At 46.1% G+C, this 26,933-nt stretch overlaps 1 protein-coding gene across 1 annotated transcript; it reads right to left on the minus strand.

The window, feature by feature from the left end:
- Positions 1-12,643: 12,643 nt before the first annotated feature.
- LOC125756566 (uncharacterized) lies at positions 12,644-15,956 on the minus strand (the record flags this gene model as incomplete). Its single annotated transcript, XM_049411444.1, has 3 exons — positions 15,896-15,956; positions 15,642-15,821; positions 12,644-12,843 (listed from the first exon to the last, which is right to left on the minus strand). Coding segments are annotated over exons 1-3 (393 nt in total), but the record flags the coding sequence as incomplete, so codon positions are not given.
- Between the last annotated feature and the right edge of the window lie 10,977 nt (positions 15,957-26,933).

The raw sequence follows: 26,933 nt of genomic DNA on the forward strand, positions 1-26,933 counted from the left end.
TTGCCCTTTTTGCTCAAAGTACATTAGTTTCCTTCCAAAACAATTTATTGCGGTTTGCTTTAGCTTCTTCACAGGACAACTGTTTATACAGTTCTCGGACAGCGGTTCTTCTTGTCATTTTTGCAATTAATAGGAGTCGCTGCTCAGCTTGCCGACCAGCTAGCGGGTCGCCATATAATCACAATAACTTCTATAAGAAGCCTTCGCACGATGGCGCAAATACCGGTGTGGACTTTTGCCTTGTTCGTAAAAGACAGTTTGCACAATACCGTATATCCAGACAAGTGTACAACAGCAACAACGCTGGTAGCGACTTTTTTTTTTTTTTGGGGGGGGGGGGGAGCGGGGGGACGCATGGTGTATACTAGGGGTTTGAGACCTATCGCTAGCGGCCCCGCCCGCACACATGGCCATCTTCGTCCCATTTGTTTTTGTTTTCTAGATAAGTATGTTCGTCCGCTACACAGACATGACAGGTCTAAAGCTTTCCTTTCGTGAGGAACATGAGGTCACGATGTGCTGAAACATAACCGTGGAACAAAAACTCTATATTTCAGAATCCACGTCCAGATTTCACTCGTTGTGCACATCGGTATCGATGTTTCTCTAATTCTGACTCCAAATCCCCTTCAGAAATGACCTATATATGAGACATGGGAAAGGCTTCCTTTCGAATGGCAACGTCATTTTGTTCAAACTATCTCCCACCATCTTCACTGTCCCGGCGCTTCGAACTAAATTTCGTGACTGTGGCCTGCTGGCTATAAGCCGAGTTTGAGACCCCTGGTGTATACGTAGATGACGTAAAACAGCAATGAATTTTCATATTCTACTTATCTGCTGGCGTAAAGGATTCTTTGTTGATATCCTCACTAACGTGTAATCTTTTAGCAATTTTTCTTCAACGAGAAAACATGTGCAACACAGAGACGTCTCGGACGTGTTGTATAGTTGCACAATTCGTCGGAGGACACCGCCGTTATTCGCACTATTGCCGCTTATAGATCCCATTAGGTGGCGATTAGTAATACGAAAAATGTTTAAGAAGGCCTAAAACAGGAAAACTAATATAAGTAAAATAAAGAGGTGGTTCTGTATCAAACATTCACATTGAATGTGTACAGAAATACAATACAGACGGCGCCCTTAATATCTATGAGCATGAAGTATCGTCAACTTACCTGTTCAGACAATAGAAAATTCAGTGCCTATGGAAGATTCCCTGAAACGGCTCGTTGGGACGCTCATGAATAAAACGGAGCATTCAGTAAAACAACGTTTCTCGAATCCCCTTCCTAACGTCTTTCAAGATGGCTCCTAATGATTTCCATTATTGTAATGCAAACTCAGTTTCGCTATTTTCCTAAGCGATAAGCAGAATGCTTTGTACTGTAATTCAAGGGACGCCTACATAATTATATTTGTTTTCAAAATCGCCTTGGCAACGTGCAAAAATGGGTAAACAGTAGTAGAAATATAAAGCAGACAGTTAGAAGAATAAAGCAGAGATCTTCTTTTGGGAATGCGTTACAAAAGACATATACTGCAGTGACCAGACCAGAAATACAGTACAGAGACCTAGGTGATGTACGGGATGTAAAATGACAGCAAAAAAGCACTTGTGCTAATAATCAAGTTATGATTTCATAAATTCTTTGAATAAATGGAAGTGAAAAATATGGTACACCAAGATATTTTCTGTTACGTAAACGCTTGCCCTATTAGATCTAGCATCAGTACTAGTGGTGCTATAGTTGTTTGCGTATCTTATTTCAGGCACGTAGGCAAGGGGGGGGGGCCGCCCCCCCCCCCCGAAATTCGTCCTACCTTTTATATTTCCCGGCAACTTTTTCTTCTTTTTGCCATGGAAAGACTTTCTTTCGAACAATTAGGCCTCGGCCCCCCCCCCCCCCCCCCGAAAAAAAATCCTGGCTACGTGCCTGTCTTATTTGCATACGAGCTAATTCATTGCATGCAAGTCAAGCTTTACATCCACGAGATCCTTCAAATCGCTGATATGTAAAATCCACGAGACACAAAGCAACCCCATTCTTGCGCGCATCACATTTCGTTACGGAGCAAGACGCAAGAGAATCTTCAATAACGACACTGAAGCAACATCAGAATTTGCGCGATAGACGCTGCACGCAGTGGAGTACGCGGCGCAGGACAGTGGCTAAGAGCAAGTGTCGCGGCACTGGCGCAACTAACAAGAAAAGAAATCGACAAAACAAAAGGTACGTGGGCTGGGCGTAGACGTCCGCGTGCTTGTCTTCTGCCCTCACTGGAGGACTCTGGCGGAAAAATAAAATTGCGTCACAGCCCTTAGACTTGTTCAGATGGCTTAGTGGCACCAGTACCAGCTTGAGAAGCGGAGCTTGGCCAGTGATTATTGTTTCGCACGGTTGTGTTGCGATAGAAGTATCTTGTATCTTAAGATACACGATACATTATCGAATGTATCGGAAATACAGATACAGATACTCATCTTTCGAGAGGTATCGCGATACAGATACAAGATACTTATAGAGTATCTAAGATAGTATCTAAGATACATGTATCTTCGATACTGCCCAGCACATGCCGCAGTGGGCGCACTCCTGAACACTTGGGGTTCACATGAACAAGTGCACGGGTGTTGCGGCATTTCGCTCCCATGGAAATGTGCCGGACATAGGCGGAAATTGAACACGCGTTTTCGAGCTAAGCAGTGCGATGCGTAACCTGCTAACGTACATAGGCGCATCTACCGGGGTTCAGGGGGGACGCTAGACGCCCCCCCCCCCCCGCCTTCGCTTTCGACAGTGGTCAATGTCGGCTGCAGACTGGGAAACTAACAAGTGAGGCAAAGTTTTACTTGAACGCAGCAATGACGTAATTATGTAACGAAAATTGTCCTACGATTCTGCTTTGACGACTGTCCTGCGTGTCTCCACGCACGGCTGCCTATAAGCGACGAATAACAGAGAGCTGAGCTAGCACGGACACAAGAAAAAATCACAGCATATCCACGGGGTGAATGATGATGAGTGGGGCGAAGCTACGGAGGGAATCATCTGTAAACCGTGAAACTCTTCCGTGAAATGCGCCCAGTACATAATATAAAGAGTGTGAAACATCGTGTATATATTAAACATCAAACTTTTATTGTACTGTTGGTTTACGTGGTCCCAGGCACGTAGCCAGGATTTTTTTTCGGGGGGGGCCCAAGGCCTAATTGTTCGAAAGAAAGCCTTTCCATGGCAAAAAGAAACAAAAGTTGCCTGGAAATATAGAAAGCTGGACGAATTTCGGGGGGGGGGGCCGGGCCCCCCGGGCCCCCCCCCTTGCCTACGTGCCTGCGTGGTCCCTTCATTATCACTTGTGATCGGTGAAATGCAAGGAAGAAGTCCGCTCCCGAGCGAAAGAGCGCCAAGAGCGACCGCATTCCCCGCTCGCCCTGTGCGAATTAAAGGCAAGGCTAGAGGGAAGACAGGACGCGCGTTCCACGACGCGAGGTCGGTAGCATGCCCAACGAAAGCCAACGGAACGCGATCGTGCAAGTACTCCGGCTTCGCATCGCCTCATGGTTCCATTTAGCGTCCCAAAACCAAACATATTGCTCAAGGTGTGCCTTGCGTTTTTCGTAGAAATAATTTCTTTATCATGTACATTAATTAAGACGAAAAGTTGAAAGCTCACTAGAGTGTATCGCCCGCAAAGTATGTCTTTTAGTGTGATTTAACTCTCGTACGGCAGGGTCCTCGCGCCGTTTCCGGTCCACCTCGCCCGTTGACGATCGGGCGAGGTGGCTACATGCAACTACTACTACTACACTTTAAGAAAAACATCTGGCGTTCTTTCGTTCTGCTTTACAAAACATCTGGCGTCTTTCGTTGGTTTATTTCATCAATCAACGGCGTTTTGAACAAAATTTTTATTGTTTAATCACGCACAGGAGAAATCTCACCAGGCACTACCTTGGAGGTAAACAATGGCGGCTAATGGCAATGAGAGACAGAAGAAGTCGGCTTTTAGCTAACACTTACACTTCTACTTCTACTAACGTTTCCTACTGGAACATGCCAATGGCTGCTAATGGGGAATGAGAGACAGAAGAATTCGGCTTTTAGTTAACGCGCACGCTGCGAATTTTTTATTGTTCAACAACGCACAGGAGAAATCTCCCACCGGCACCACCTTGGAGGTCAAAGCGTAAGACTTGTTACTCACTACTACGACCACGACGACTACGAGGGACGAACGGGTGCCGCCTTAAGGAGCTTCGCCCCTAAAAGAGATCAGGACACCACAAACGCCTGATCTCTTTCTTGTGTCCGTGTTTGCACGCCCTGTCTCTTTTTTAGAATGTATAAGCGACGCTTTCGCGCCTTGCGCTCGAGCATTGCAGAGGAGGCTGCCGCTCAGCAGGGGCTTTATAACACTAGAGCAATCTGTCATGATTTTATCTTGTTTTGCTGGCCTGAAATTTACGTAATCGGCGACGCGAATACGTGAGGCAACCAGTTAACGTTTCATAAGCCCGATCACACGCTCTTCCTGTTTCAGGAAATTTAGTTTCTTTGAAAACGCATTGCAGCTGCTCCCTATCCAAGCTGCTGTGAGTTGACAAGGGTGCTGAAGTCAGGAGCGGCGCCAGTGGCCCAGTGGGGGCACGTTGGGGCAGCAGCCCCCCTAAAATTTCTGCCTGCCTCCCTTTGCCCCCTAAGAGCAAACGTATTCAAAAAACAGCAAGTTCGCAGCACTCCTGCCCCCCTGAAGGTACTCGTTTGTCGTGGGTTTTCTCTCTCTCTCTACCTCTCTATTTCTCTCTCTACCTCTCTCGCATCTTGAATTATGTTCAGAATGCGACGCTATCTGGCTATTCCAAATATTTTACTTACTGTATAGCATAGTGCGCGCTTCCTCTTAACGCCGCGAGTTTTCGCTGACGTGTGGCGTCGCATAACAAGGTGGTGGTCTTATGGCACACCGAAAATTTTTTTACGAATAGCGAAGAACCAAATGACCAACAATATGCCGTATTGAAAACAGTTGATGCTGTCTTTTTTTACGAGCTTACACAGATTACGTAGGCGTATTTACTTGGAGTGGCCCGAGTGGAGGAGTAATGAGCTACTTCATGGCTTTTCCCTCCACCCCCCCCCCCCCCCAAGCTGGGAAAAGTAGGAGGGCAAGGAACTCGACACCTAGTATATGAACTCGTAGTCACTTATAATCTTAAATACACAACCAGTTCAATGTGGTTTCCATAAAAATTAATCGCCTCAACTTGTTTTTCTTCTTCAGAAAGACTTTATATTAGAAGGCTCTTACAGTAAAAAAAAAAAAAAATGACACTGCTTATTCTTAATACTTTTGCGAATTACCTTGCTTTGTCAGCCACATGTTTTGTTTAACAAGTGAGAACTTCTAAGGTACTAGAGTCATATAGCAGGTTTTTTCACACTCGTCGTATTTACAACGCCAAACTGAGACTGTGAAGTTTGCAGATGGAATGCTCGGATGAAGAACAGGTTAAATCTGGCTGTACTTTTTGAAATTGACGGTAATGTTTCTGTAATGTTATTAAAGACTGCTGTGTTGTCGCGATAGGGCGGCCGAGCCTGCACAATCTGTTTGTGCAGATTCTTCCTTGATTTCAGACAATTCTGAAAGCAAATTAGATCTTTGTATATAAGAAATCATGCCTAAATGAGAGCAAGCGTAGTTCTCTCTCTCTACACACCACACACACACACACACACACACACACACACACACACACACACACACACACACACACACACACACACACACACACACACACACACACACACACGCGTACAACACTGGCTGTAACACTCGTTTATTTTAAACACGATGAATTCGGTTCTCCGAGATCTTGATCTCCGAGCGATGATCGAGGGCCGTGGAAACGACGAGCAACCCCCGATCTCCAGCGGCTTGCCGCTCACTCTTCAATCCACTCGGAAGGGATCATCCTGCACAAGCAAAACATTTTTGCAATTCTTAGAAAACAAAAATTCGGTAGATCACACACGCTGAGAGAGTAGATGTTACGTGATTCAGTAAGCGAGGAGCTAATTATGCGGCAGTCAGGCACCGAGTTAGCGTCTTGAATTGGGCTAGTTGGTACGCGTACTTATTTTGAACAAAGAAACTGCGCTAGAACAAGACGAAGACGTGAGCACACAAACACGGCGCGGTCGTATCGTATGCAGCGGCTGTGACAACCAGTAGGACCAGTAGTTTCGTTTTCGGTGCATGCCTTCAGTCGCTATCCATGAGTGCGCATTAGCGAGCCTCAGGGGCTGCGACGCTCAGAAGTTTCGTTTCGACTCGGCGTGCGTCGGCCGAGCAGGTGCCTTCAGAACTGAGTGGACTATGATCGCGTCGTTAGCGGCCACGGCTTCGTCCATAGCGGATACGGCACTCAGTAGCATCGTTTCGACGTGGTGCAAAGCGCGCGCAATGGGACAACGTGGCAGAAGCTGTCGAGAACGACGAGCTTTTATCAGCGGTGCGCATACTGGTATAAAACTCGCTTGCTACATCGCGATGGACGAAAAACCGGTTGCCGGCACATACCGGCAAAGGAATGATCGTCACCTGCGCGTGGTGGTTTTGATGGGGGCGGCATAGGCATGCGCACATGGGGGGGGGGGGAGGTGCAAAATCTGCCCCGTACATTGACCCTTCTAGTCACCTAAGAAGGGAGGGGGGGGGAGCGCAAAATCTGCCCCATACATTGACTTAAGGGGGGGGGGGCGCTACGATGAACCTTTGCCCCCCCCCCCCCTGATGGGGAACCTTGCGTACGCCTATGGGGGGCGGTACGTAATAAGAGAATGGTTCTGAGTGCGTCTCGTGCTAATTAAATCGCGGGCGTCTGCGCCGCGTTCGCATTGAGAACGAAGTCGCGGGATGACGAAAATTGCGGATCGTGCACTGCTTATATACGAAACACGAAGAGAGTTTGCGTATTCATGCAGAAAATGAAAGTGTGTCGATATAATAGACAATTGCTTACTGCCTTCTTAAAACTCTTGACAATTCGATCCTGTGCAGAAAAAAAAAAGTAGGACGTACAGCTGCGCACAAGTGGTGCGAAGACCAGCGGAGGTGGTGGCCGTTGCCCTCCTCTTCACCCTCACCTTCCCATTTCTATCTTTCTCTATCTTCTATTTCTTTCTATCTGTGCCTTTATCGCTTTCTCTCGCTCTCTATCTCTTTCTCTCGATCTTTTTTTTTTATTCTCTCGCTTCTATCCACATCTTTCTTCCTGCCTTTCATTCTCTCTGCTTCCCTCTTTCTCTTTCTATAATATGTTTTTTCTCCGCTCTCCCTCAAGCCCGGGCCCTTTCACACCCCCTCGCTCCCCTTGCTACAGTGCAGTACACAAGGCAAGGCAGCGCTCTGCTAGCCGCTCGCCTTTGAATGGTGCGTGCGTGTTCGAATCTCGCCTCGCAAAGAAATCTCCCCCCCCCCCCCATAATTTCTTTCGTTCTCTAGCTTTATTTCTCTCTCTCTCTCTCTGTACTCGTCGTCTTGCCCGTCAGAGTTATTGCATCCCGCACCGGAGAAATCAGCGGTTGTGTTTGGGAGCCAAGCAGAAGATAAAGATGACGATGAAGCAGAGGACGAAGAGAGCGCATGCCGGTTCCTGATGATGTTATTCCGGTGACACCGCACATACTACGGCAAGCTACAACAGCTTCGCTGTTAAAGTGTGTTCATGTATTAGACATTTGCTTATTGTTTTCTCTATACTCTTGGTAATTCAACATTCAGTCAATCTGGACATTTCTTTCCGGTGTCGCGTAATCCGAATTAATTAGAGTTTACTGTATTCATCTGTGTGCCTCATCAAAGAGCGAGGTCATCAGAACCCGCATGACGGCGTCTCCTTTGCGGCCACATGTGAGCACCGACAGGAGTTCGTCGTCCAACGCATAACGCATAACGAGCGTCCAACGCATAACGAGTGCGGCTTTCAAAAAGCCGTCTCCGATTCATCAGAGAGCTCTAGTGTTGGAAATACCGTCGACTTGGGCACAGAACAGCGGCCCGACGTGCTTTCGGGAGATGTCATTGCCGAAGTCCTCCCTTCCACGCGGCGACATAATTTACGGATGTATTTGTGGAACGATCACAGTTCTTTTGGATCCCCCGTTTACTGCCATACCAGATAACGTTGCGTGGCCTCCAGTCGCATACAACCGCATGTACAGCGCAGGACGCTGGGGCCATTGACGTACTGCGCCCCCAGCGGAAGGTTACTACAACACCCATATAAGCACATCAGAGAAGTTCATACGTCAGGTGGCTCGAGTGAGAACGGTAGAGTCGTCAGTGATAACACGTGTAATTATTCTCCATTTCCGTCGGCATTTTCTATACTTCTTTTTTCAATAAAATGATCTTAATTCACAAATATATTCACAAACAATGTTTATAAATATGCTACCTGTTTACTTTTTATTTATGTTTGTCTGTTGTCCTGCCTTTCTCCCTTAGCAGATTGCTTAAAATTTCAACTCCCGTGACTCTTGTTCCCCGGCCGTTGGAAATTTTGCACGAAAAGCACTACACAATTAGGGAGAACCCAGCCGCGGTAACGGTTGACATTCATATTGCTCCCAGGCCTAACGGTTACTGCAGAGTCTTATGATTGAAGCTGTATCACATGATTTTATTTTCCACCTTATCTAACCAATATCAGGGATCTTATTGAACACCAACAGATAATAGAGCCAAGGAAGGTGTAGGGGACACATACAGCAGGGCTGTGCGAAAAAACACGTACGAGGAAAGGCAGGTACTCACGACGGCAGCGGCAATAGGGGACCTTAATTGTACTGTTTTAACTGTGTTGTAGTAATTGTAATATAAAGGTGAACAAAGTAAAGTGGACGAAAAGACAATTTACCCCTGGTAGGGATCGAACCTGCAACCTTAAGATAATGTGCCCGATGCTCTACCAATTGAGCTACGGCGGCGGTCATCCTCTCGTCCACTTTATCGGGTATTGGGGTGAGCTGGTGAGAGAACCTAAAGGCGACATAGCCACCTGCCTTTTCTTCTTGTTGGTGTGTCTCCTCGCTTCAGCAGTGCACATAACTGGGCTGGCTGCTACATCGTTAAGAGGGTCACAAACAGCCCTGTTTGTTGTTATATCACCGTCCCATGTCTACAGCGCTGTTTGTTCTTGTCTTCTGGCTTGCCAAGCTGCTTTCCGTGGTGAAAGCTGAGATTTTGGCATCGCGAAGGGGCAGTTTCCAAATAGGAGCTAGGAACACCATACTGTTCAACTGTCACTTTCATAGAGTACGTGCTCCAGAGTTTGTGCATTCTGCGACAAAAAAGCGCTTGTCCGCGCTTGCAGAGTTTTATGTGCAATTTCTTCACCAGCAAAAGTGTGGGGTTGCGAGCACCTCACGTGTTTTGTTTCTACTGCTTAAATATCGAGCAATATGAACACACCAGGTTAGCTTGATGTAGCTGTGCCTTTAATTAAACCAAATGTGCAGTGCCCCTCCCGTGAAGCACCCCACAACAAAGATTACTCGCTGCTTCTGGGATTAATGGGGTTTTATCTCACAAAGCAACATTATCAGATTGTTTTTTACCTCTATGAGTTTTTAGCATGCTCATTATAATCTGAACACACGTACATAATTTTTCTCGTTTCACATCTAGTCAAGTGCAGCTGATGTCGAAAACGCAATGTAGACCTTACTTATAGCATAACATCTTAGCTATGCTGCCTAGGTGGCTGCGGGCGGATACACTGACAACAGGATTGATTTATTGCACCCTCCAAGAACAGCCCGATGATGTTCTAAAGCTAGCGAGTGGGCTGACCTGAGTAGCAAAGGTGCTTGTTACCTCGTGGTTAACGCTGTCGGAATCCTGTGGCCACAGTTTAACAAATAATGTTTGCACAAAGTCCTCCCGCCTTACAAAAGCAGAGTATCCCTTTGCATTAATTCTAAGTAACTGAGGGCCTGATTAGTAAGTGCCACTTCAATGTTCAAGTTGGTGGTTCAAACAGCGATCTTGCTCGAAAAGTAATGCCTGTCATGCCTCACTTGCACAAAATCTTGCACGACATCAAACCATTAGTCAAAGGTGCTAAAGTGCAAATAGTTTTCTCGGCTCCTCGTAAGTTGATATCAATTTGTAGAATCAACACTGAAGCCCTAAAGAAGACACTTAGCAGCTTGCAAGAAACAGCATAAGACGTGGTTCGTGGGATGTAGTTAAACTGTTGTTTACCAGATGCCTCTTTCCTGCATATGCCAGGCAAAGAGGCCACATTGCAGAGTACGTTGGTGTAAATGTTTCTTTCAAAATACAATGATATATAAGCTAACAGAAGTGAAATAAACTGACTGATAACAGAGCTGATAAGCTTGAACAAAAAATGAAAATTTGCATGCTGGACATGTAAGCATTTTGTCCCTGTCATTGTCCGATGAATAAAGACTTTTTTCAATGTGGAGTAGCACGAATTGATTTTTGTTAGATATATTAAATAAACGCATCTCTATGCGTGCCGCCTTGTTGCAGTGTGTCGGTATGATCACTGTATAAATTTGTGCCTTGGGTGCAAGATGGCGTTCGTGTTGAAAGATAGCGCTCGTGTTGTATCCGTTATTCTCACAGAGTTCCATACTAGAAAACCTAGAGGGGAATCCAGCGCTAGTGTCTATGCGGGGATCCTTGAGCAGCACTTCGACCACCATGGGAATGAAGTACAGGCTTCGGATCTACTTCGGACGGATTTAGTTCTTGCGATTCACAACACTTGTTTACTGAGCTTTAAACAACAAGATATGAAGTAATCTTCAATTACAATTTACTACATTCTTCTGTATGTAAAACTTATTGCAGAAAGTACGCGTTACAGTGTGAGTGAAGTGAAAGCCCGGTCAAGTTCAATCACCAGGATATGCATTGCTTTGCAACTGTGTTCCAGATTTGGCATTACCAAATAATGAATTCATAATGCGGAGCACTTTAGGGGCCCGGGCGGTTGTATGCTGTCGTATGCTGTCATCGCTTGGCATAACGAAGGCAAAACCACGAATAGCATAGCCATCTGTAGCATATTGAGCGTGTGCTCGTGCCAACGATAAGTCTTATTCCTGTTGTTTTTCGAGCGCCTTGGTGTGGATATTAAGTGCAGAGCCCTTTAGGGGCCCGGGCTGTCGTATTTTGTTGTCGCTTGGCATAACGCAGGCAAAACCACGTCTAAAAATAGAAAAAAAAGAGGAAGCAAGCAAGAAATAGACAGACAGAAAGAGGAAAAATGGGAAGCAAATTGGAAATAAGTAGAAATAATGAGAGAAAAAAAGACAGGAAAAAAAGGAAGAAAGAGAAAAAGAAAGAATGAAAGGAGGAAAGAAAGAGAAAACAGAAGAGAAACAAAGAAGGCTGCCCAGCTCCGCACTTCCTTCTGGTTTGGCACCACTTGAAAACAATCACGCATGTTTTTTCTTTGAAAGTATGCATCATCTATTTATGGAAATAAAAATACTGTATTGGAGTGAGAAACACTTAACGTATCATCCTCTACGACGCCAGGTGCGTCCGTGGCATTGGTTTGCCCCAACGCATCTCTCGTTCCGCTGTAAAGGCTCGTTCACACCGGCAACTAGCAACGGTCGCGCGACCATTTGCGACTGGCGGTCAAAAAGCGACTGAAAGCGACCGATGTTCACACCTGCGTGCGACCTATATGCGTCGCCATATAGAATTCACGTCTGCTCGTATACAGCTTGCATTGCCGTTGCCCTGTAAAATAGGCTGACGTCCTGTTCCTGCGCTTCTGATTGGTTCAGAGGTTTGCGACTGCAGTTGGGCGACTGAAAAATCGAGTAGCGAGCGACTGAGCCAAAGCAGTCGCTTTGCGACCAAAAGGGCCATTTGCGACCAGTCGCTTTGCGACTAACTTAGTCGCGCGAACGTTGCTAGTCGCCGGTGTGAACGAGCCTTAAAGACGAGCCAGAGGTGCGTCTACTTCGCTTTGCCGTCGTTTCACGGCCGATTTGAACGAGTGTTTGCAAAACGCGCTTATATAAAAAAAATGATCTCTGTACAGTTTCCTACACTCGCTTGGGACGCTACATCTCTGCGGAACGGTGCGAGTGCGACGCTTTGCTAAAACTGTCAAATGCAGCCTGTAAAGCCGCTAAGTCATCAGAAACCAAGAGACCTAGCGGTCTTCAGCCTCTTTCAACTACAAAGGCACCGCTTGAGTGCTTTACACCGCACCCCACTAACCACACCTCTCATGCTGCGTGAAAAAAGAAACAAACTGTAGAAAAAGACCCATAGACAGTTTGCTAGCTAACGCAATCCAATCTGAAGCCTGTACTTCCCATTATTTCCACGGTGGTTGAACGATCACAGCGCCAGATTCCCCTCTAATTTTATAGTATGACACTCTGTAGTTATTCTCAATCCTTGTGGTGGTTCTGCGCTTAAGATTTGTTATACTATGCCTCACGAACAATGCAAGTGTCTAGAATTGTGTAGTAGCAAAAGAGCCCTTAGGCACACAGGAACCTGAAATACCACAACCACAAATGAGAGATGTTCTGGTTATATTGAATATGTTCAAAAGGAAACTTACCTCTGGGTGCACGTTTTCACTGTAGAATGCGATGTTGTCCCGGAGCTCTGCGAGGTGCTCTCTGTCCACCTGAGCCACAGGTTGGCCATTCTGGACAGCGGCGTTGATCGCCCGTCGGAGATTCAGGAACTGGAGGCACAAGTTGTGGACGCGCCGCGCCCTTCTCCGACGGTAGTCAAGATTGATGTTGGGGTGCGGCCCTGCATGTAAATTTTGCACATCTCAGTCTATCATCTTGAGGCCACAGAAACTGGCAAATTTAAGCTCATGACAATATCGACAGGTACTGCAGATTAAGCAAGTTGGTGCATCATAATCCGACTTTGAAAGAGTGCAGCTCAGTTTGAGCCTGAAGGAAAGTGAAAATAGCAAAGAAGGAAACGAGAGGCAACAGGATGACCGCTAAACTTCCAACTTTTCTTTATTCCATTACACGCCTCTATTATAGCACACGTGACACCGTGCATCATCACCAAAAACACAACCAAACGTGTGGTGCTGTCATTTTGGGCTGGAGTCGTAATCAGTTGACACATGAGATTATTGCAGCGAATTGCATGGCGAAATGTGTCAGGTTGTGCGTCAGTATGCCTTCTGTAGCTTTATCTGGAAAAAAACTCAACTTTCGTGGGCGGACAACAGGTGTTCAGTGAAGTGCTAACGTGTGCTGCGCCACATGTTTGTCTTTTTTCGTCGTGTGCGGCGTCAAGAGTGGTGTAAGTGAGCCACATAATGTGCTATAGGGTTATGGAACAAAGACAAGTTGGAAGCTTAGCCCTCATCCTGTTGCCTGTCATTTCCTTCGTTGCTACTGTCTCTTTCCTTCGGGCTCAAACTGAGCTGGGCTATACCAAAACAACATAACATTACGCTGAGATTAGTGGGATACATTTAGCTCTAGTGCAGTGTAAATACGTTAAATGGTGAACTGATTTATATTGTCACGTGCGAAAAGAAGGGCTCTGGGCAAGAAATACAACGCAGGCTGAAAGACTGACACAGGGTCTAACAATAGCCTGTGCCAAAAACTAAAGAGACTGAGCGAGAGCATGCTCTTCCCAACGGCTTCGTCGATTGTTGTTCTGCTGGATGCAGGCTCACACTCGCTGCACTTCATGACCAGGTGGCAACACCCCCCCCCCCCTTGAAAAAAAAAGAAAAAGCATCGCCTCGATGCTAGTGCAAGTCGACATACATAGGCAGAAACGAGCAAACGAGCACAGTGTGGGCACACTGACGAAAAAACAAACAGATAACGAAGTAATAAGGCCGTGGCACAGTCGCACTAATGTGTGAAGTACGGCTTCAATTGTACAACGTGAACAATCTCTGGGTAGTGCTTACAATGCTGGTGCGACATGGTGCCACCTGGGGCACCTTCATACTTCACATAACTGATGCGATGCACCCCTTTGTACACTCCAAAGTAGAGACTCAGGAGATTTTCGGGCAATATTGTCACTAAGGACACGTGGCACAGAACAACATTACAAAGATGCTAAAGTGTGCCTTCGGTTCAGGATACAGTAAAACACCACTTGAACAAGCGCCAGTTAAACGAACTATTCATTTGTGCAAACTTCTTTTGATTCCCCCACCGAAGCGCCATTGGAGCCAATGCTATCGTGTTTCAGTTGAACGAAATTAGCGCAGAGAGCCCTTCAGTTCTACTAACATATATTGTCTTAGGAAAATTTTTAGCGCAAGATGTTTTTGTGAATATGGGTCCTGGTGCCGAAGTCACAATGCTTCTCGTTCGTAGTGTGCACGCTCTTTGCCACTGGTTGTACGGATTCACTTATTATATGTCCAGAATCATTATTGGCTAAAATATTAAATGCGAAGCATTTCTTAGTGAACGTTAGGCATTTTGAGTGTTTGTTAAATCTGTCTGTCTGTCTGTCTGTCTAGGTGCTCTCGTGATCGCCTCCGTAACTTGGTGTGGGCCAAAATTGCCATGGGAGGGGGTAAGAGAATTTGACGAATATGACTGTTGGGTTATGACATGAATAACATGAAAATCCAGCCGCATGCGTCGTCAAACCCTTTCCTCCAGACACATGTGGCACATACCCGTTTACCCGGTGTGGCCCGTGGTAGACGGGTGGGAAGGGAGTGGGGAAGGGCACTGAGTGTGAGGGGGACAGACGTGATGTTGAGGCGCAGGGAAAGGAGGAGGGGAGAGAGAGTAAAACATAGCACAGAAAGAAAGAAAAAGAATGAGAGAAGGCAGAGAGAGAAAGAAGGAGAGAAACCGAGTGAATTAAAGAAATAGAAATACACCGAGAAAAAAAAGAAAAAATGGAGAGAAGAGAGAAATGGAAACAAAGATGAAAATATCAGAGAAAAATAAGGAGAAACAAAGAAGGCAACCCAGCTCCTCCAGGATTGCCACGACTCGTGCGAAGCTGCTTTTTTCTATCTTTTTGTCTCTTTCTTTCTGTACATATCTATTTATTTCGCTCTTTCTATCCTTTTTTTCTTTCTTCCCTTCTTTCTCTCTCGCTTCCTCTTTCTTTCAATCTCGTTCTGTCTATGCTGTTAAAATCACACCACAACGGGATCCAGAGGGAGACGCGACGCGCATCGTGTCAGAACTCTTGCCCAGCCCATCTCACGGGGCGGGCGTAAGCAGGAAACGCAGTGTTACAACCAGGCAAGACAAGCCAGCGTCGCAGGGCAGCGATGCCGTTCATTATGATAGCTTTCGCGAAAGCGAACCGGGATTTGCCGAGCCAACACCTCCTCGAAGAGCTGGCCGAACTTAAACAGCTTCGCTGTTAAGAATATAGACAGGGACATCCGTGCTTCCTGCGAAACTTGAGCAAGAACAGAGCAGCGTTCAGACCTTCAGCCGAGCGGATCACGCAGTGCTCATGATAAGGTAAGTCCATGCGTTCGGTTCTTTATGCTGTACTACTACGAAAAACATAAGCGGGTTTGAAAGGTATATTACTATGCCACTTTTGAAAAGTAAACAGACGAATAAAAAACTTACGTTCCGTTAAAACCTCGTGGAAGAGTGCGAGGTAATCCTCCCGCATGGCGTTGAACAGAGCTCGCGGAAAGCCGAGGTTGCCCATGATGTGATCCGCAAGTTGCTCGAGCTGGACGCGGAGATTGGACGCCGCGTTCCTGACCGCTGTCACCGTTGTGGCTTGTCCGTGAACAGTGATGTCTACGAAAGAAAAAAAGGGCTATGAAAACACGCAGTCGCGTTGCAAATAAAAATAAAAAAAAAACGATCCTTACCCTCGTTTTCCATGGCGTCTTTCTGCAATAGTAAAGCGAGAGAGATTCAGCTCGTAGACAGGTTCCGAAGTCTTCTTCTTCGCAAGGGAGGATGATGATGATGTCCTGTTCCTGATGGCGGTCAGCTCCGCCGGAGAGGAGGTCCGCGTGGCGGTCGTGAGAACTAGTGGCGCTGCAGTCACGCACACATCGAGGCACACTAGTCTAGCTTAGAGTTACTGTATATGCTACCTAAAGGTATGCATATACAGTGACTCTAGTCTAGCTCCCGCGGCTGGCGCTTGCTGTGATCGGCGCCGCCTAGGGTGCCTTGATGCGCGTTTTGTTGCGCGTTTGGCGCACGCATCGAGGCACACTAGCGCCGCCGGTGCACGAGCGCACGTGGGTTACAGCGACGTCTGCGCTTTGTTAGCTCGTCATTTTTGCGACTGTTCTTGACTAGGCTTAGCGTCTTGTACGAAGACACGTGCATGATGTACGAAGCGTAACGAGGGCGAACAGATTCACAGTGCGGTATGCGGACTTGCTTTGCGCCGGGTTGCAAGAGCGGCTACCGCAACGACGACTCCGCTACACGACACTTCCGCTTCACGACACTTCTTCGGACCTCCAAAAAACCCTACGCCATTCAAGCCTTGCATCGCAAAGATAGAAAGCTTACTGCGAAATGCAAGGTCTGTGACCTTACTTTTGAGAGTGACGACATTGTAAAGCACTATCCTCGTGTCGTTAGGGACAAGAAGTTTTGATCTCACGTGGAAAGTGGGAACTCGCGCCCACTGCCGTGCCGCGCTTGTTCCCAGCACTTCCACGCCACATTTCAAAGCCAAAATGTTCGGGACCAAGACGCAAATCACCCCCCCCCCCCCCAAAAAAAAAAAAAAATTACAGCATATCCACGGGGTGAATGATGATGAGTGGGGCGAAGCTCTGGAGGGCATCATCGGTAAACCGTGAATACGATCGAGTAATTCGCCCCACTAAAGTAAACACGTGAGAAATGTTAAACATCAAACTTTTATTGTTGGTTTCCGTGGTCCCTTCATTATCACCGCTTTGTGATCGGTGAAATGCAGGGAAAGCGGTTCTTGTATGGGTGTGACATCATTCATATTTTCATAACATCGCATCTTTTCATCATATTTCATCATACTACAAGTATAGTTTTATAACATCTCGCATCTCGCATCGGCTGCTCAACAGTCAGTGAAGCGCCGGCGGTGGCCATTGCTCCTGATGTAGGGCTTGGCTGGAGAAGTCCTCGGGACTAAGGCCTCGCAGTCGGCGACTGTAGCGGTGGACAGGAGTATGCACTGCAGGAACGGGTTGCGGGATCGGACTGGCAGAACCGCTTTGTGAAGGGGTGGTGAGCATCAGGCGTTGAAGTCCGAAGAACCGAAGACCCGAGCGTTGTATTCCTCAGAGAAATCGTGGTTGCTGCTCGAGCTTCCCACTTCGTCGTCCTCAGTTATCTAGCCGGCCTTGAACACGTCCGAAGAACCGAAGACCCGAGCGTCGTCTTCCTCAGAGAAATCGTGGTTGCTGCTCGAACTTCCCACTTCGTCGTCCTCAGTTATCAGGGGCGTAGCCAGAAATTTTTTTCGGGGGGGGGGGGGGGGGGGGGGTTCAACCATACTTGATGTATGTTTGTGCGTGCGTTTGTATGTGTGCGTGCCTATATACGCAAGCAAAACTGAAAAATTTCGGGGGGGTTTGAACCCCCCCCCCCTTGGCTACGCCCCTGTCAGTTATCTAGCCGGCCTTGAGCCGTGTTTTCATCATTAGAGTCACTGTATATGCTACCTTTAAAGCGATGCTATGAGCGTCCCCTTTATAACGGGGCGGTGACATGTCTGCCACCAGGCTCGAAGAGGGGAAAAAAAAAAAAAACTTGTTTCAGGTTGGCTTAATACCTTATCTACACTGATTAAATCTATGTTATTGTACCAAAAAAATATAAATTCACGGTCCATCTCTCTGCCTCTTAAGGCAGAATGACCTTATTTTTCCCCATTATTTATTTTTGTACTTTATCTCTACTTTTCTGCCACCAATTAATACTCTAACTGTCTCTTACTTATTTCTATCGCGGACGTGTTCAGCTTTCCATTGTTGTCCCTAAAACCCAAGGCTTCATGTAGACTCGTGCCCACACGTATAACTGGGTGAATATCGCCACATTCAATCAGTACATGTTCCATCGTTTCCTTAGTTCCCCCGCAGCATGCATGTACATTGTTCTTCTTCGTTACTGAATCTCGCTTTATAACTACGCGTTCTAAGGCAGCCCGCCCTTGCTTCAAACAGCAAAGCGCTTCCCCTTGAATTATCACAAAACCTTTCCCTCCTTATTTCGTTTTTTCCCTTTCGGTAGTTACTCAGAGCCGGCTTCTTTTCCATCGCTGTCATCCAATAAGTCCTCTCCGCCTCTCTGATTACTGGTGAGCCTCCTAGTTCTTTTTCTCCACTGCGTGTCAACGCTTTTTCTATACAAATACCTGAAACCCTTCTCTGCCCATCTACTTAGTGTGCCTCGATGTGTGCGCCCCCCTAAACGCGCATCAAGGCACCCTACATCTACTCTTCTTCATTTTCCTCAGCATCTCTTCGAATCTCATTTTGCTCTGAGCTTCCCTCACTTCAAAGCCTGTCCATCCTATGTCACCCTTTACAGCCTCATTTGTCGTCTTCCCGTGAGCGCCCAACGCGAGGCGGCCCACCGTCCTTTGATTTACATCTATTCCTGATTGTACCTCTGACTTCATGCACACCACTGAGTTCCCAAATGTAAGGCCCGGAACCATCACACCCTTCCACAGCCCTCGAAGCACCTCGTACCTATTGTATCCCCATAAAGCTCTGTGCTTCATAATTGCAGCATTCCTCTTTCCCTTTGCTACCGATGCTTTCTCTTGTACCTCCATATATCTGTCCCCCTCATTTACCCATACTCCGAGGTACTTGTACTCGCTTACCCTGGGTATTTTTTGGCCCTGTATTATGACCGCGTGGTCTTCGTGATAATTGAATACCATCAATCCGCATTTTGTTGCACTAAATCCTAGTCCTAGAGCCTCACATTCCCTTCCGAATATATCTGCCAGTCGCTGTATATACAGCGACTGGCAGATATATATCAGATGATATATATCATCTTGACTGTCCGCAAATAAGACAATATCATCAGCATAAAATAGACCTGGGAGCTTCTGCTCAACCATAGTGCCGACCTGTTTGTGTGACAAATTAAATCCAATGTTGCTACCTTCTAGCGCTTTTTCCATCCTCACCATGTACAGCATGAATAACAGCGGGGACAAAGGACATCCCTGTCTCAGCCCCTTCCTAATTTCAACGCTGTCCTTGCTACTTATTCCTTCCCATTCTATACAAACTGTATTTTCTCGGTATATTTCCCTCAAAAGCTGAATACAGTCGTCCCCTATGCCCACTTCTTTCAATATATCCCACAAAATTTCCTGATTAACGTTGTCATACGCCCCGGTGATATCAAGATAAGCTACGTATAAGGGCCTGTTTTCTATTTTTGCTATTTCTATACACTGGGTAAGAACAAACAGATTATCGTCTAACCGCCTGTCGATTCGAAATCCATTCTGAAGTTCTCCCAAAATATCATTTTGTTCTACCCACGCTTCTATTTTTCTCTATGAGACAGCGCAATCTAGTATATCGTCACCCAACTGCAGTTTGCATGCATCTCTATGGGACAGCGCCATCTATTGAATGATACGGGAGACGCGACGGCGGGGGAACGCCGGATGGAGCGACGACTGACCAGGTGATGCTATAAGGAGCTTCGCCCCTTAAAAAAACGATATTGTTGACCGGAACGAAAACGTAACCGAAACTTTATCTATTATTTCTTTCCGGAGTGAAACCGAAATTTTTTCAATCGTTTTTCGGTTCACGAGAAAACTTCACAATCCGGAACAACTCAGCTCGTGCAATGTAAGCATATCTCGGGGTGCAGTATTAGGGCGTACCTCAGGCAGGAATTCCAAAGCAAAGATACGTTGAAATTGTGCGAAAAACAAAAACAGTAGCAACCAGAGATGTCTATATTAACGCAGGTGGACTTTTGCGCGCCTGTCACGCAGGCCAAAGTGGAGAGGGCAAATTGTCGGCGCTGAAGTTCGTTACAGCGAAATCTGTTACGAGTTCACAACAGCTGATTTTTAGGGGTGTGCGAATATTCGAAAATTTCGAATAACGAATCGAATAGCATTCTATTCGATTCGGTACTCGAATCGAATAGTACATACTCGAAATACCGAATATTTTTCGAATAGTTTTCGAATAATTAGCGCCGACGGGAGAACCCCAAAACAATGATACTTTGGAATAGTTAAAGGCCATTTTTCTTCTTTTAATCACTAAATTACCAGTATGCATGCAGCCCAAGCTTTTACGAAACTACCGACGCTATATTGATTACCGGATGAAGGCGTTTTTTTTTTATGAAAGCTCCATACCCGCTCAGTTTTTACTATGCTGCCTCTGCATCGCATTAATCAGTTCCTGTCTTCATCTTGTAAGAACTGAAGGTGCACCTGCATTCAGCTTCATGAATAGCAATAGATGCAAGGGTTGTGTTTGCGTAAATTGTTCTTGCAGATACAGCTGTCAACACCGATGTCTACATGCCTTCAGTGCCGAGGACCAGGTTGCGATGGCAGGTTTATGTGTTAACGCGATAGCGTTAAAGAGCTCGTATCGCAGAAATTCCGCCGTCGGCGTTGGCGCCGTTGGTTGTGAGCGAAAAATCATCATCTTGTCCGTGACCGAAAAATCGACAAAGCTGCAAATAAAATAAATAATAAAAATGTTGGGTCCGAGTGAGAATCGGACCCAGGCCGTCTGCGTGGCAAGCAGGTGTTCTACCACACAGCCACACCTCTGCGTGGAGCCGCCTGAAGTTAAAATTCATGGTTTCCCAATAATACGCGTCCTGTATATGGGTGTCACAGTACGAGATGTAATATCGCTGTTATATTGCGTGGTACAAGCGTACATTGCCATCGGGCGTCACACCATGTCAGTATCATAACGACTTGGTGGTTTAAAGACAGCCACCCATTACAAAAGGCACACACATTACTGCGCGTATTCCCTTAAGACCACGTAGTGGGTGCATCGCAACTTCGAAAAAGTTTCTCGCGCATAATTGCTCCTGGTTTAAAGCATGCTGCCCACTACATATGGCACACAGCTTAGTGCGCGCATTCTAATAAACACTCGTAGTGTTCGAAGTGCGCACTGGGGGCAGGATATCGCTATCGCGTTCAACTCTTAAAGGCGAAGCTTAAGCGTCCCCCAATTTTTTCATTACCGCCTTAGCTGTATGCGTAGTCTTCGGTTCAAAATTGTTTAGATTTTATGTCTCAGTTTTATTTAAAAGCAGGCGACAACGTATCTGCAGTCACTGCTTTATTTCAACCTACAGTTAGAAATATTTCGAAGGTTGTGGTCGCTGCTGTATACGAGCTTACCTCAGATTTCATAACTGTGGTACTTTGAGTCAGTTAAAAGTAAGCGCAACGCTCTTTGGTGAAAGTTCGTGAATATTTCTTTCAAAAAAAGAAAAAAAAACGCTGCGGAGTTCTAGGACCGTTTTGAGAATGGTTGTCTTACTATTCGAAAACTATTCGAAAAGTATTCAATTAGTATTCGTATTCGATTCGGTGTCATCACTATTCGATTCGTATTCGATTCGGTTCCAAAATTCACTATTCGCACACCCCTACTGATTTTGGCGCCATAGTTGCCCGCCGCCGCCGGTTTCCGTGACCGCTATCGCGTGAAATAAGAAAAAACGCCAGGCCTGCGCGGAAAGCGCAGCACAGTCACAGCGAAAGCTGGAAGAGCGGCTTTTCTAGAGCCCGTTATAAACTCTCCTGTGGCTACTAATACAGGTATATTAGCAACGTACCCACTACGCCACAAAGCGTAATTTTTGGGAAGTTGGGAAGCAACCAGCACGACATTATTCGTTGCTCTGCGGAGAAGCGAGGTACCATATGTAAGCGATTATGTGCAGTTTGTTGATGCGGCGGTTGATGACAATGAATAATTATGGTTGCGCCCTTTGTAATGGGTTGGAAGCTCTAAACGACCCACTAGTTACGTAATGCATATTGTGTGACGCCCGGTCGTTATTTAACTGTCCCACTACGCTTTATAACACACTTTAACCGGAGAAACGTAGAGCGAGAGAGAGAGAGAATTGACTTTATTGAGACCCTGAGGAAATGGATCATGGGAGCCTTATAGGCTTCCTTGGCAACCAACAGAAGTGCACTTGCGAGGAACCCACTACGCTATAAATCATTGTAATTTTTTAGAAGTAGGGCAGTAGGCACTGTGCCATTTTTCGTCATTCTACAGACAGCCGTGGTACCTGCTAAACGCATGTAAGGCATTATGCGCACTTTGTTGATGATGTGCGTGATGACGATGAAGAATTATGGCAGAGCTCTTTGTAATGGGTTGGAAGCATTCAACAACCTACTCGTTGCGCAATTCGCATTGTGTGACGCCTGGTTACAGAATTCGCGTTGTGCGACGCTTGGTGCTTATTCTACTCTTTTACCACGCTATATTGCATATGCTAATGTGGTTCCTTCCCGACATGAAGCCTGTATAGGACCTTTTTGCAAAGCAGTTTCAAGCACCGGCATGGCTCAGAGGTTGAATACTGGGTTCCCACGCAGAGGGCCCAGGTTCGAACCTCGTTCCATCCTGGAATTTTTTTCTTATTTAGTTTTTTTTCTTATTTCGAGCGATACTGGTTACGGACACCGGCGGCGGCGGCGGCGGCGGCGGACAACTACGGCACCAAAAACGGCCGGTGAAATGATCTCATAACAGCTTTCGCTGTAAAAAAATTAAATGAGAAACAAATGCGATTTTAACACACACGCCCGCTGCGTGGCAGTCGGGTCTTCCACCACAGTGCCACGTAGGTACTTGTAAATCCTTCGCAAAAATACTCTATACAGGCGTCATGTCGGGCAAGGAATCGTGTTAACATAATTAATATAGCGTGGCAGAAGAGCAAAAATAACAACCAGTCCTTACACAATGCTAATAGCGCAAAGAGTGTGTGGCTTATTGCTTCCCACCAGTGTTGCGGAGTTGTCACTCCAGAATTGGAATGACTCCAGAATCATTCCACGTTTTCGCGACCCCAGAATGGAATGGGAATTGAAAGGGGACAACGCTTGGGGGAATGGAATGGGAATGGAATTAAGCGCATTTCGCACGGAACAGAATGGGAATGGAATTAAGTCTTTTTTTCTAAAAACAGAGCACGTTTTCGTTTACGTGCTATTTTTCAAAATTCGAACATTATTAAGCCAGGGCCTCGAATGTAACAATAAAGTAGTATTTTTAAAATGGCTTGGCTGAATACAAGCACGGTGCATTTATAAGCAACGGGCCTACTGCAAACCGAGGCATAAGTTAGTATACAAACAAATGCATTGTCCCAGCAGACACTGAAGGGAGAAACAAATTACCCCTACGCGTTGGTTCCCATTGATACCCCCACACGAAAGAGGCGAATACTCTATGTACAGCCTGATCTTTATCTCACGAGCAGTTTAGTACCTGACACACGTGAATAACCTTTGCGACAAGGAAGACATTGCATACCTGCGCAGAGGCGAACACAGAAAGTTCTCCTCACCCAATCCATGCTTGCGAGGCGCCCTTGACAAGCGTGAGTGCTGAGGAGCAGTGCGGCCAGTGTTCCGTATTCGATGCAAAGGCACAAGGTGCCCGGGAGGTGCACTGTTCCAATTAATACCAGCAGATCTAGAGGGTTTTGTTCTCCCATAACCAAACCTAAGTTTTTCTATGTTCATGACCGCTCCAGACACGTGGCAAAACTGCTTAGTCTTCTTGAATACTACTTTTTTCAGCATAAAAATACGCTATATCGTCATTTTAGCATTAACGCATTAGGATTAAGCAATATTAAAACCTCACCATTCGTTCAAACATGCTGACCATGCAAACACTATAGGTAGCGGGAGAACTGCCCCTATGGGAATTAGTAGGGTGGCTGTACTGCACGAGTTATGCCAATAAGCTACTATCCCTCGACCTTGGTAACGTGTTTTGCGTACCTTTGCAGTTCTTAATGCATCTGATGGCATCAGCTTTCTGGGGCGTTCATTCTTAACTCGATAAAACTATCAAGGTGCCTTTACGTTGAAGAATTACAGGAATGGAACGGAACTGCCCGGCCATTTCCGAAGTGGGAATGGGCTAAGTTTTTTTTTCATTCCGAGGAATTGAAATGAAGGGAACTGCGGCAAGTTCTAATTCCCCGGAATGGAATTGGAATGGAATGGGGGCACCCATTCCGCAACACTGCTTCTCACCCACTGCAAACTGCTCAACCATAATTCTTCATCGTCATCAGCCACAGCACAAAGTGCACATAATGCCTTACAGATGTGTAGCGGGTACCACGATTCTCCGAAGAATGACGAAAAATGGCATAGTGGAAACTTCGCAAAGTTCAAAAAAATTACGATGATTTATGGTGTACTGGGCACCTTGCATGTGTACTTGCATTAGTTGCCCCAAGAGACTCTACAATGGACTCTACAAAGTCCGCTCTTCCAGCTTTCGCTATGACTGTGCTCCGTGTTCCGTGCAGGCCTGGCGATCTTTTTATCAGAACAGCGGTCTCGCACATCAGCGAGTACACTCAATGACATGCTGCTTCTGAGAACGTGCTCACTCCCTTGACACAAAGCATTGAGCGCACTAAAAAAAGATCGTATTTGTCTTTTGAGAAAATAAATGCTATGACTTTGAAATTAGTACTGCTTTGTGCTAGTCGGTAGGAATTCGTGGTACAGTTACTTCCGCTCCTCTGAAGAGCGTGTTTTACCCCTCTCCCACTTTCTTAAGAGGAGGGCAAGTGACTACATCACAAATCCAATGTTTTCTATGATTATCCTAACTTCTAATTTTCGCATACAGAAAAAAAAAAACCGTTGCGAACCGTTACGCAACATTTTTTTTTCGTTCCGGAACAGAAACGGAACGGAACTTTTTGCGGTGGAACGAAACTAACACCGAAACAAAAACATTTCGTTCCGACACCCTGCCTGCGGTACACCGCGCGAGGTGGCTCCGCGCAGGCCTTAATGTCAGGGAGGGGGGGGGGGGCGGCCCCATCTCCAATTTTTGGGGAGGGGCCCGGCCCCCCCTTCGGCAGGTCAGCTCTAGGTCTACAGCACCCATTTAATAAGGGCTGGAGCTTATTTTTTTACCAGTAGTAATTTGTGCGGGGAAATTATAACTTCCCAATTTTCCGAATAATCATTCAATAGCGATTATTCGGTTGACGTGGCGTCAGCAAAACGCCTTCCACATCTTTCTATGTGTGCGCGCGCGCGCGCGCACACACACGCGCACACACACACACACACACACACACACACACACACACACACACACACACACACATACGCGCGCGCGTATTGTCGTAGAGCTGAATGCAGTTCACCGACACACTGTGCACTACAGGTTACCACCCTGTTCGAATAAGCTCCTTGGCACAGCACACTGTTTCACGAGGCACCTCAGCGTGGAGCTACTTCATCGTGAATCAGTGAAGGTTGACCTTGGTCTCAGTAGGTTACCAGTCAATTTTAATTCCTTTAGTTGTGCATTACGAGCCTGGTATAATGCCAAAGACACATGCATTTTGCCTACTTTTTATGCAAGTTAGTGTGAAAGAAATATAGCGTTGTCGTGCCTGGGGTTCTCACGCTGTGAGTCAACGAATGTATGTTCTGCGTTGCAACTATAGAGTTATTTGCTTTCAGCTCATATATCTTTGAGGTATGAGGCCAAGTGTCGGTATTTTTTTTAAAGCGATAATCACTAGAGACTATTAGTCTACATTATAAAGCACACCTTTTTAGCACATGTGAGCATTATAAGGCAGGTCCTATTTTTGTTATTTTTTCATAATTGAAAGTTTTATTTAAGATGGGCCTTACGCGAACACCCCTAACTCCGATTCCTCTCAATAAAAAACAGATTTCTTTGTAGGGACATAAAAGAAGCTTTGTTCAGTGCAATGAACTAAAACAAATGAGATAAGATGAATATTAAATACGTAGTGATTGAATAACCAAAACATTATGCGCTAACACTAGGGGCACCTTCGTGTAACAGGCAGTCATATTGAATCTTGTGGCAGGATTTTGCTTATTAAAGTTCATTGCACACCTAGTAACGTGACGAGGGGACGACCGCCGCCGTAGCTCAGTTGGTAAGAGCATCGGGCGCCTAATCCGAAAGTTGCAGGTTCGAGCCCTCCCGGTGGAAAGTTGTCCTTTCGTCCACTTTACTTTCTTGGCATCTATACGACAATTACTACAAGCCACTCAAAACAGTACAATTAATGTCTCCTATACCTTACTAAAGCTTCATTAAATGCTGGTTTTCGTTAAGGTTGTTTCAGACAAAAGAAGCGAGCCCTCACAATCCCCTTCCTTCATTCAATAATATCGGGATTATTTTTAGGACTGCAAAAAAGCATCTTACAGCAAAGCTGCTTATGATGATATGGGCCTCTCTAAACCTTCGTCTAAATGTCTTCGTAAGCGCAGCCACGGTTGTCACGTTGCTCTATCTCGAAAGTGGTGCAGTCTTACGGCGGGACGTGACGATGCCGCATGACGACATGCGATGATATCCACATGATTTCACCACTGATGTGTTGGCGTCATCATGAGGTCATCTATTTACGTCTATGTTGCAACAATATTTGCTAGCACTGATTGGCAGGTTCGATAAACTAAAAAATATGCACGTCTCTCTCCTCAGAAACACCGACAAAGAAACTTATCTTAGTATTTCTGGCCTCAGTCAACATTCGTATGCCTGTTGTTTCGTTTTCTCCTACGTTCATAAGAGATCTGAGCGTGGCGTACTAAACCCGGGCTGTCTGAAACACTTCCTTCCTGAATAGGTCACTCGTCTC

The sequence above is a fragment of the Rhipicephalus sanguineus genome, unplaced genomic scaffold (genome assembly GCF_013339695.2).
Source record: "Rhipicephalus sanguineus isolate Rsan-2018 unplaced genomic scaffold, BIME_Rsan_1.4 Seq150, whole genome shotgun sequence".
Taxonomy (NCBI): domain Eukaryota; kingdom Metazoa; phylum Arthropoda; class Arachnida; order Ixodida; family Ixodidae; genus Rhipicephalus; species Rhipicephalus sanguineus.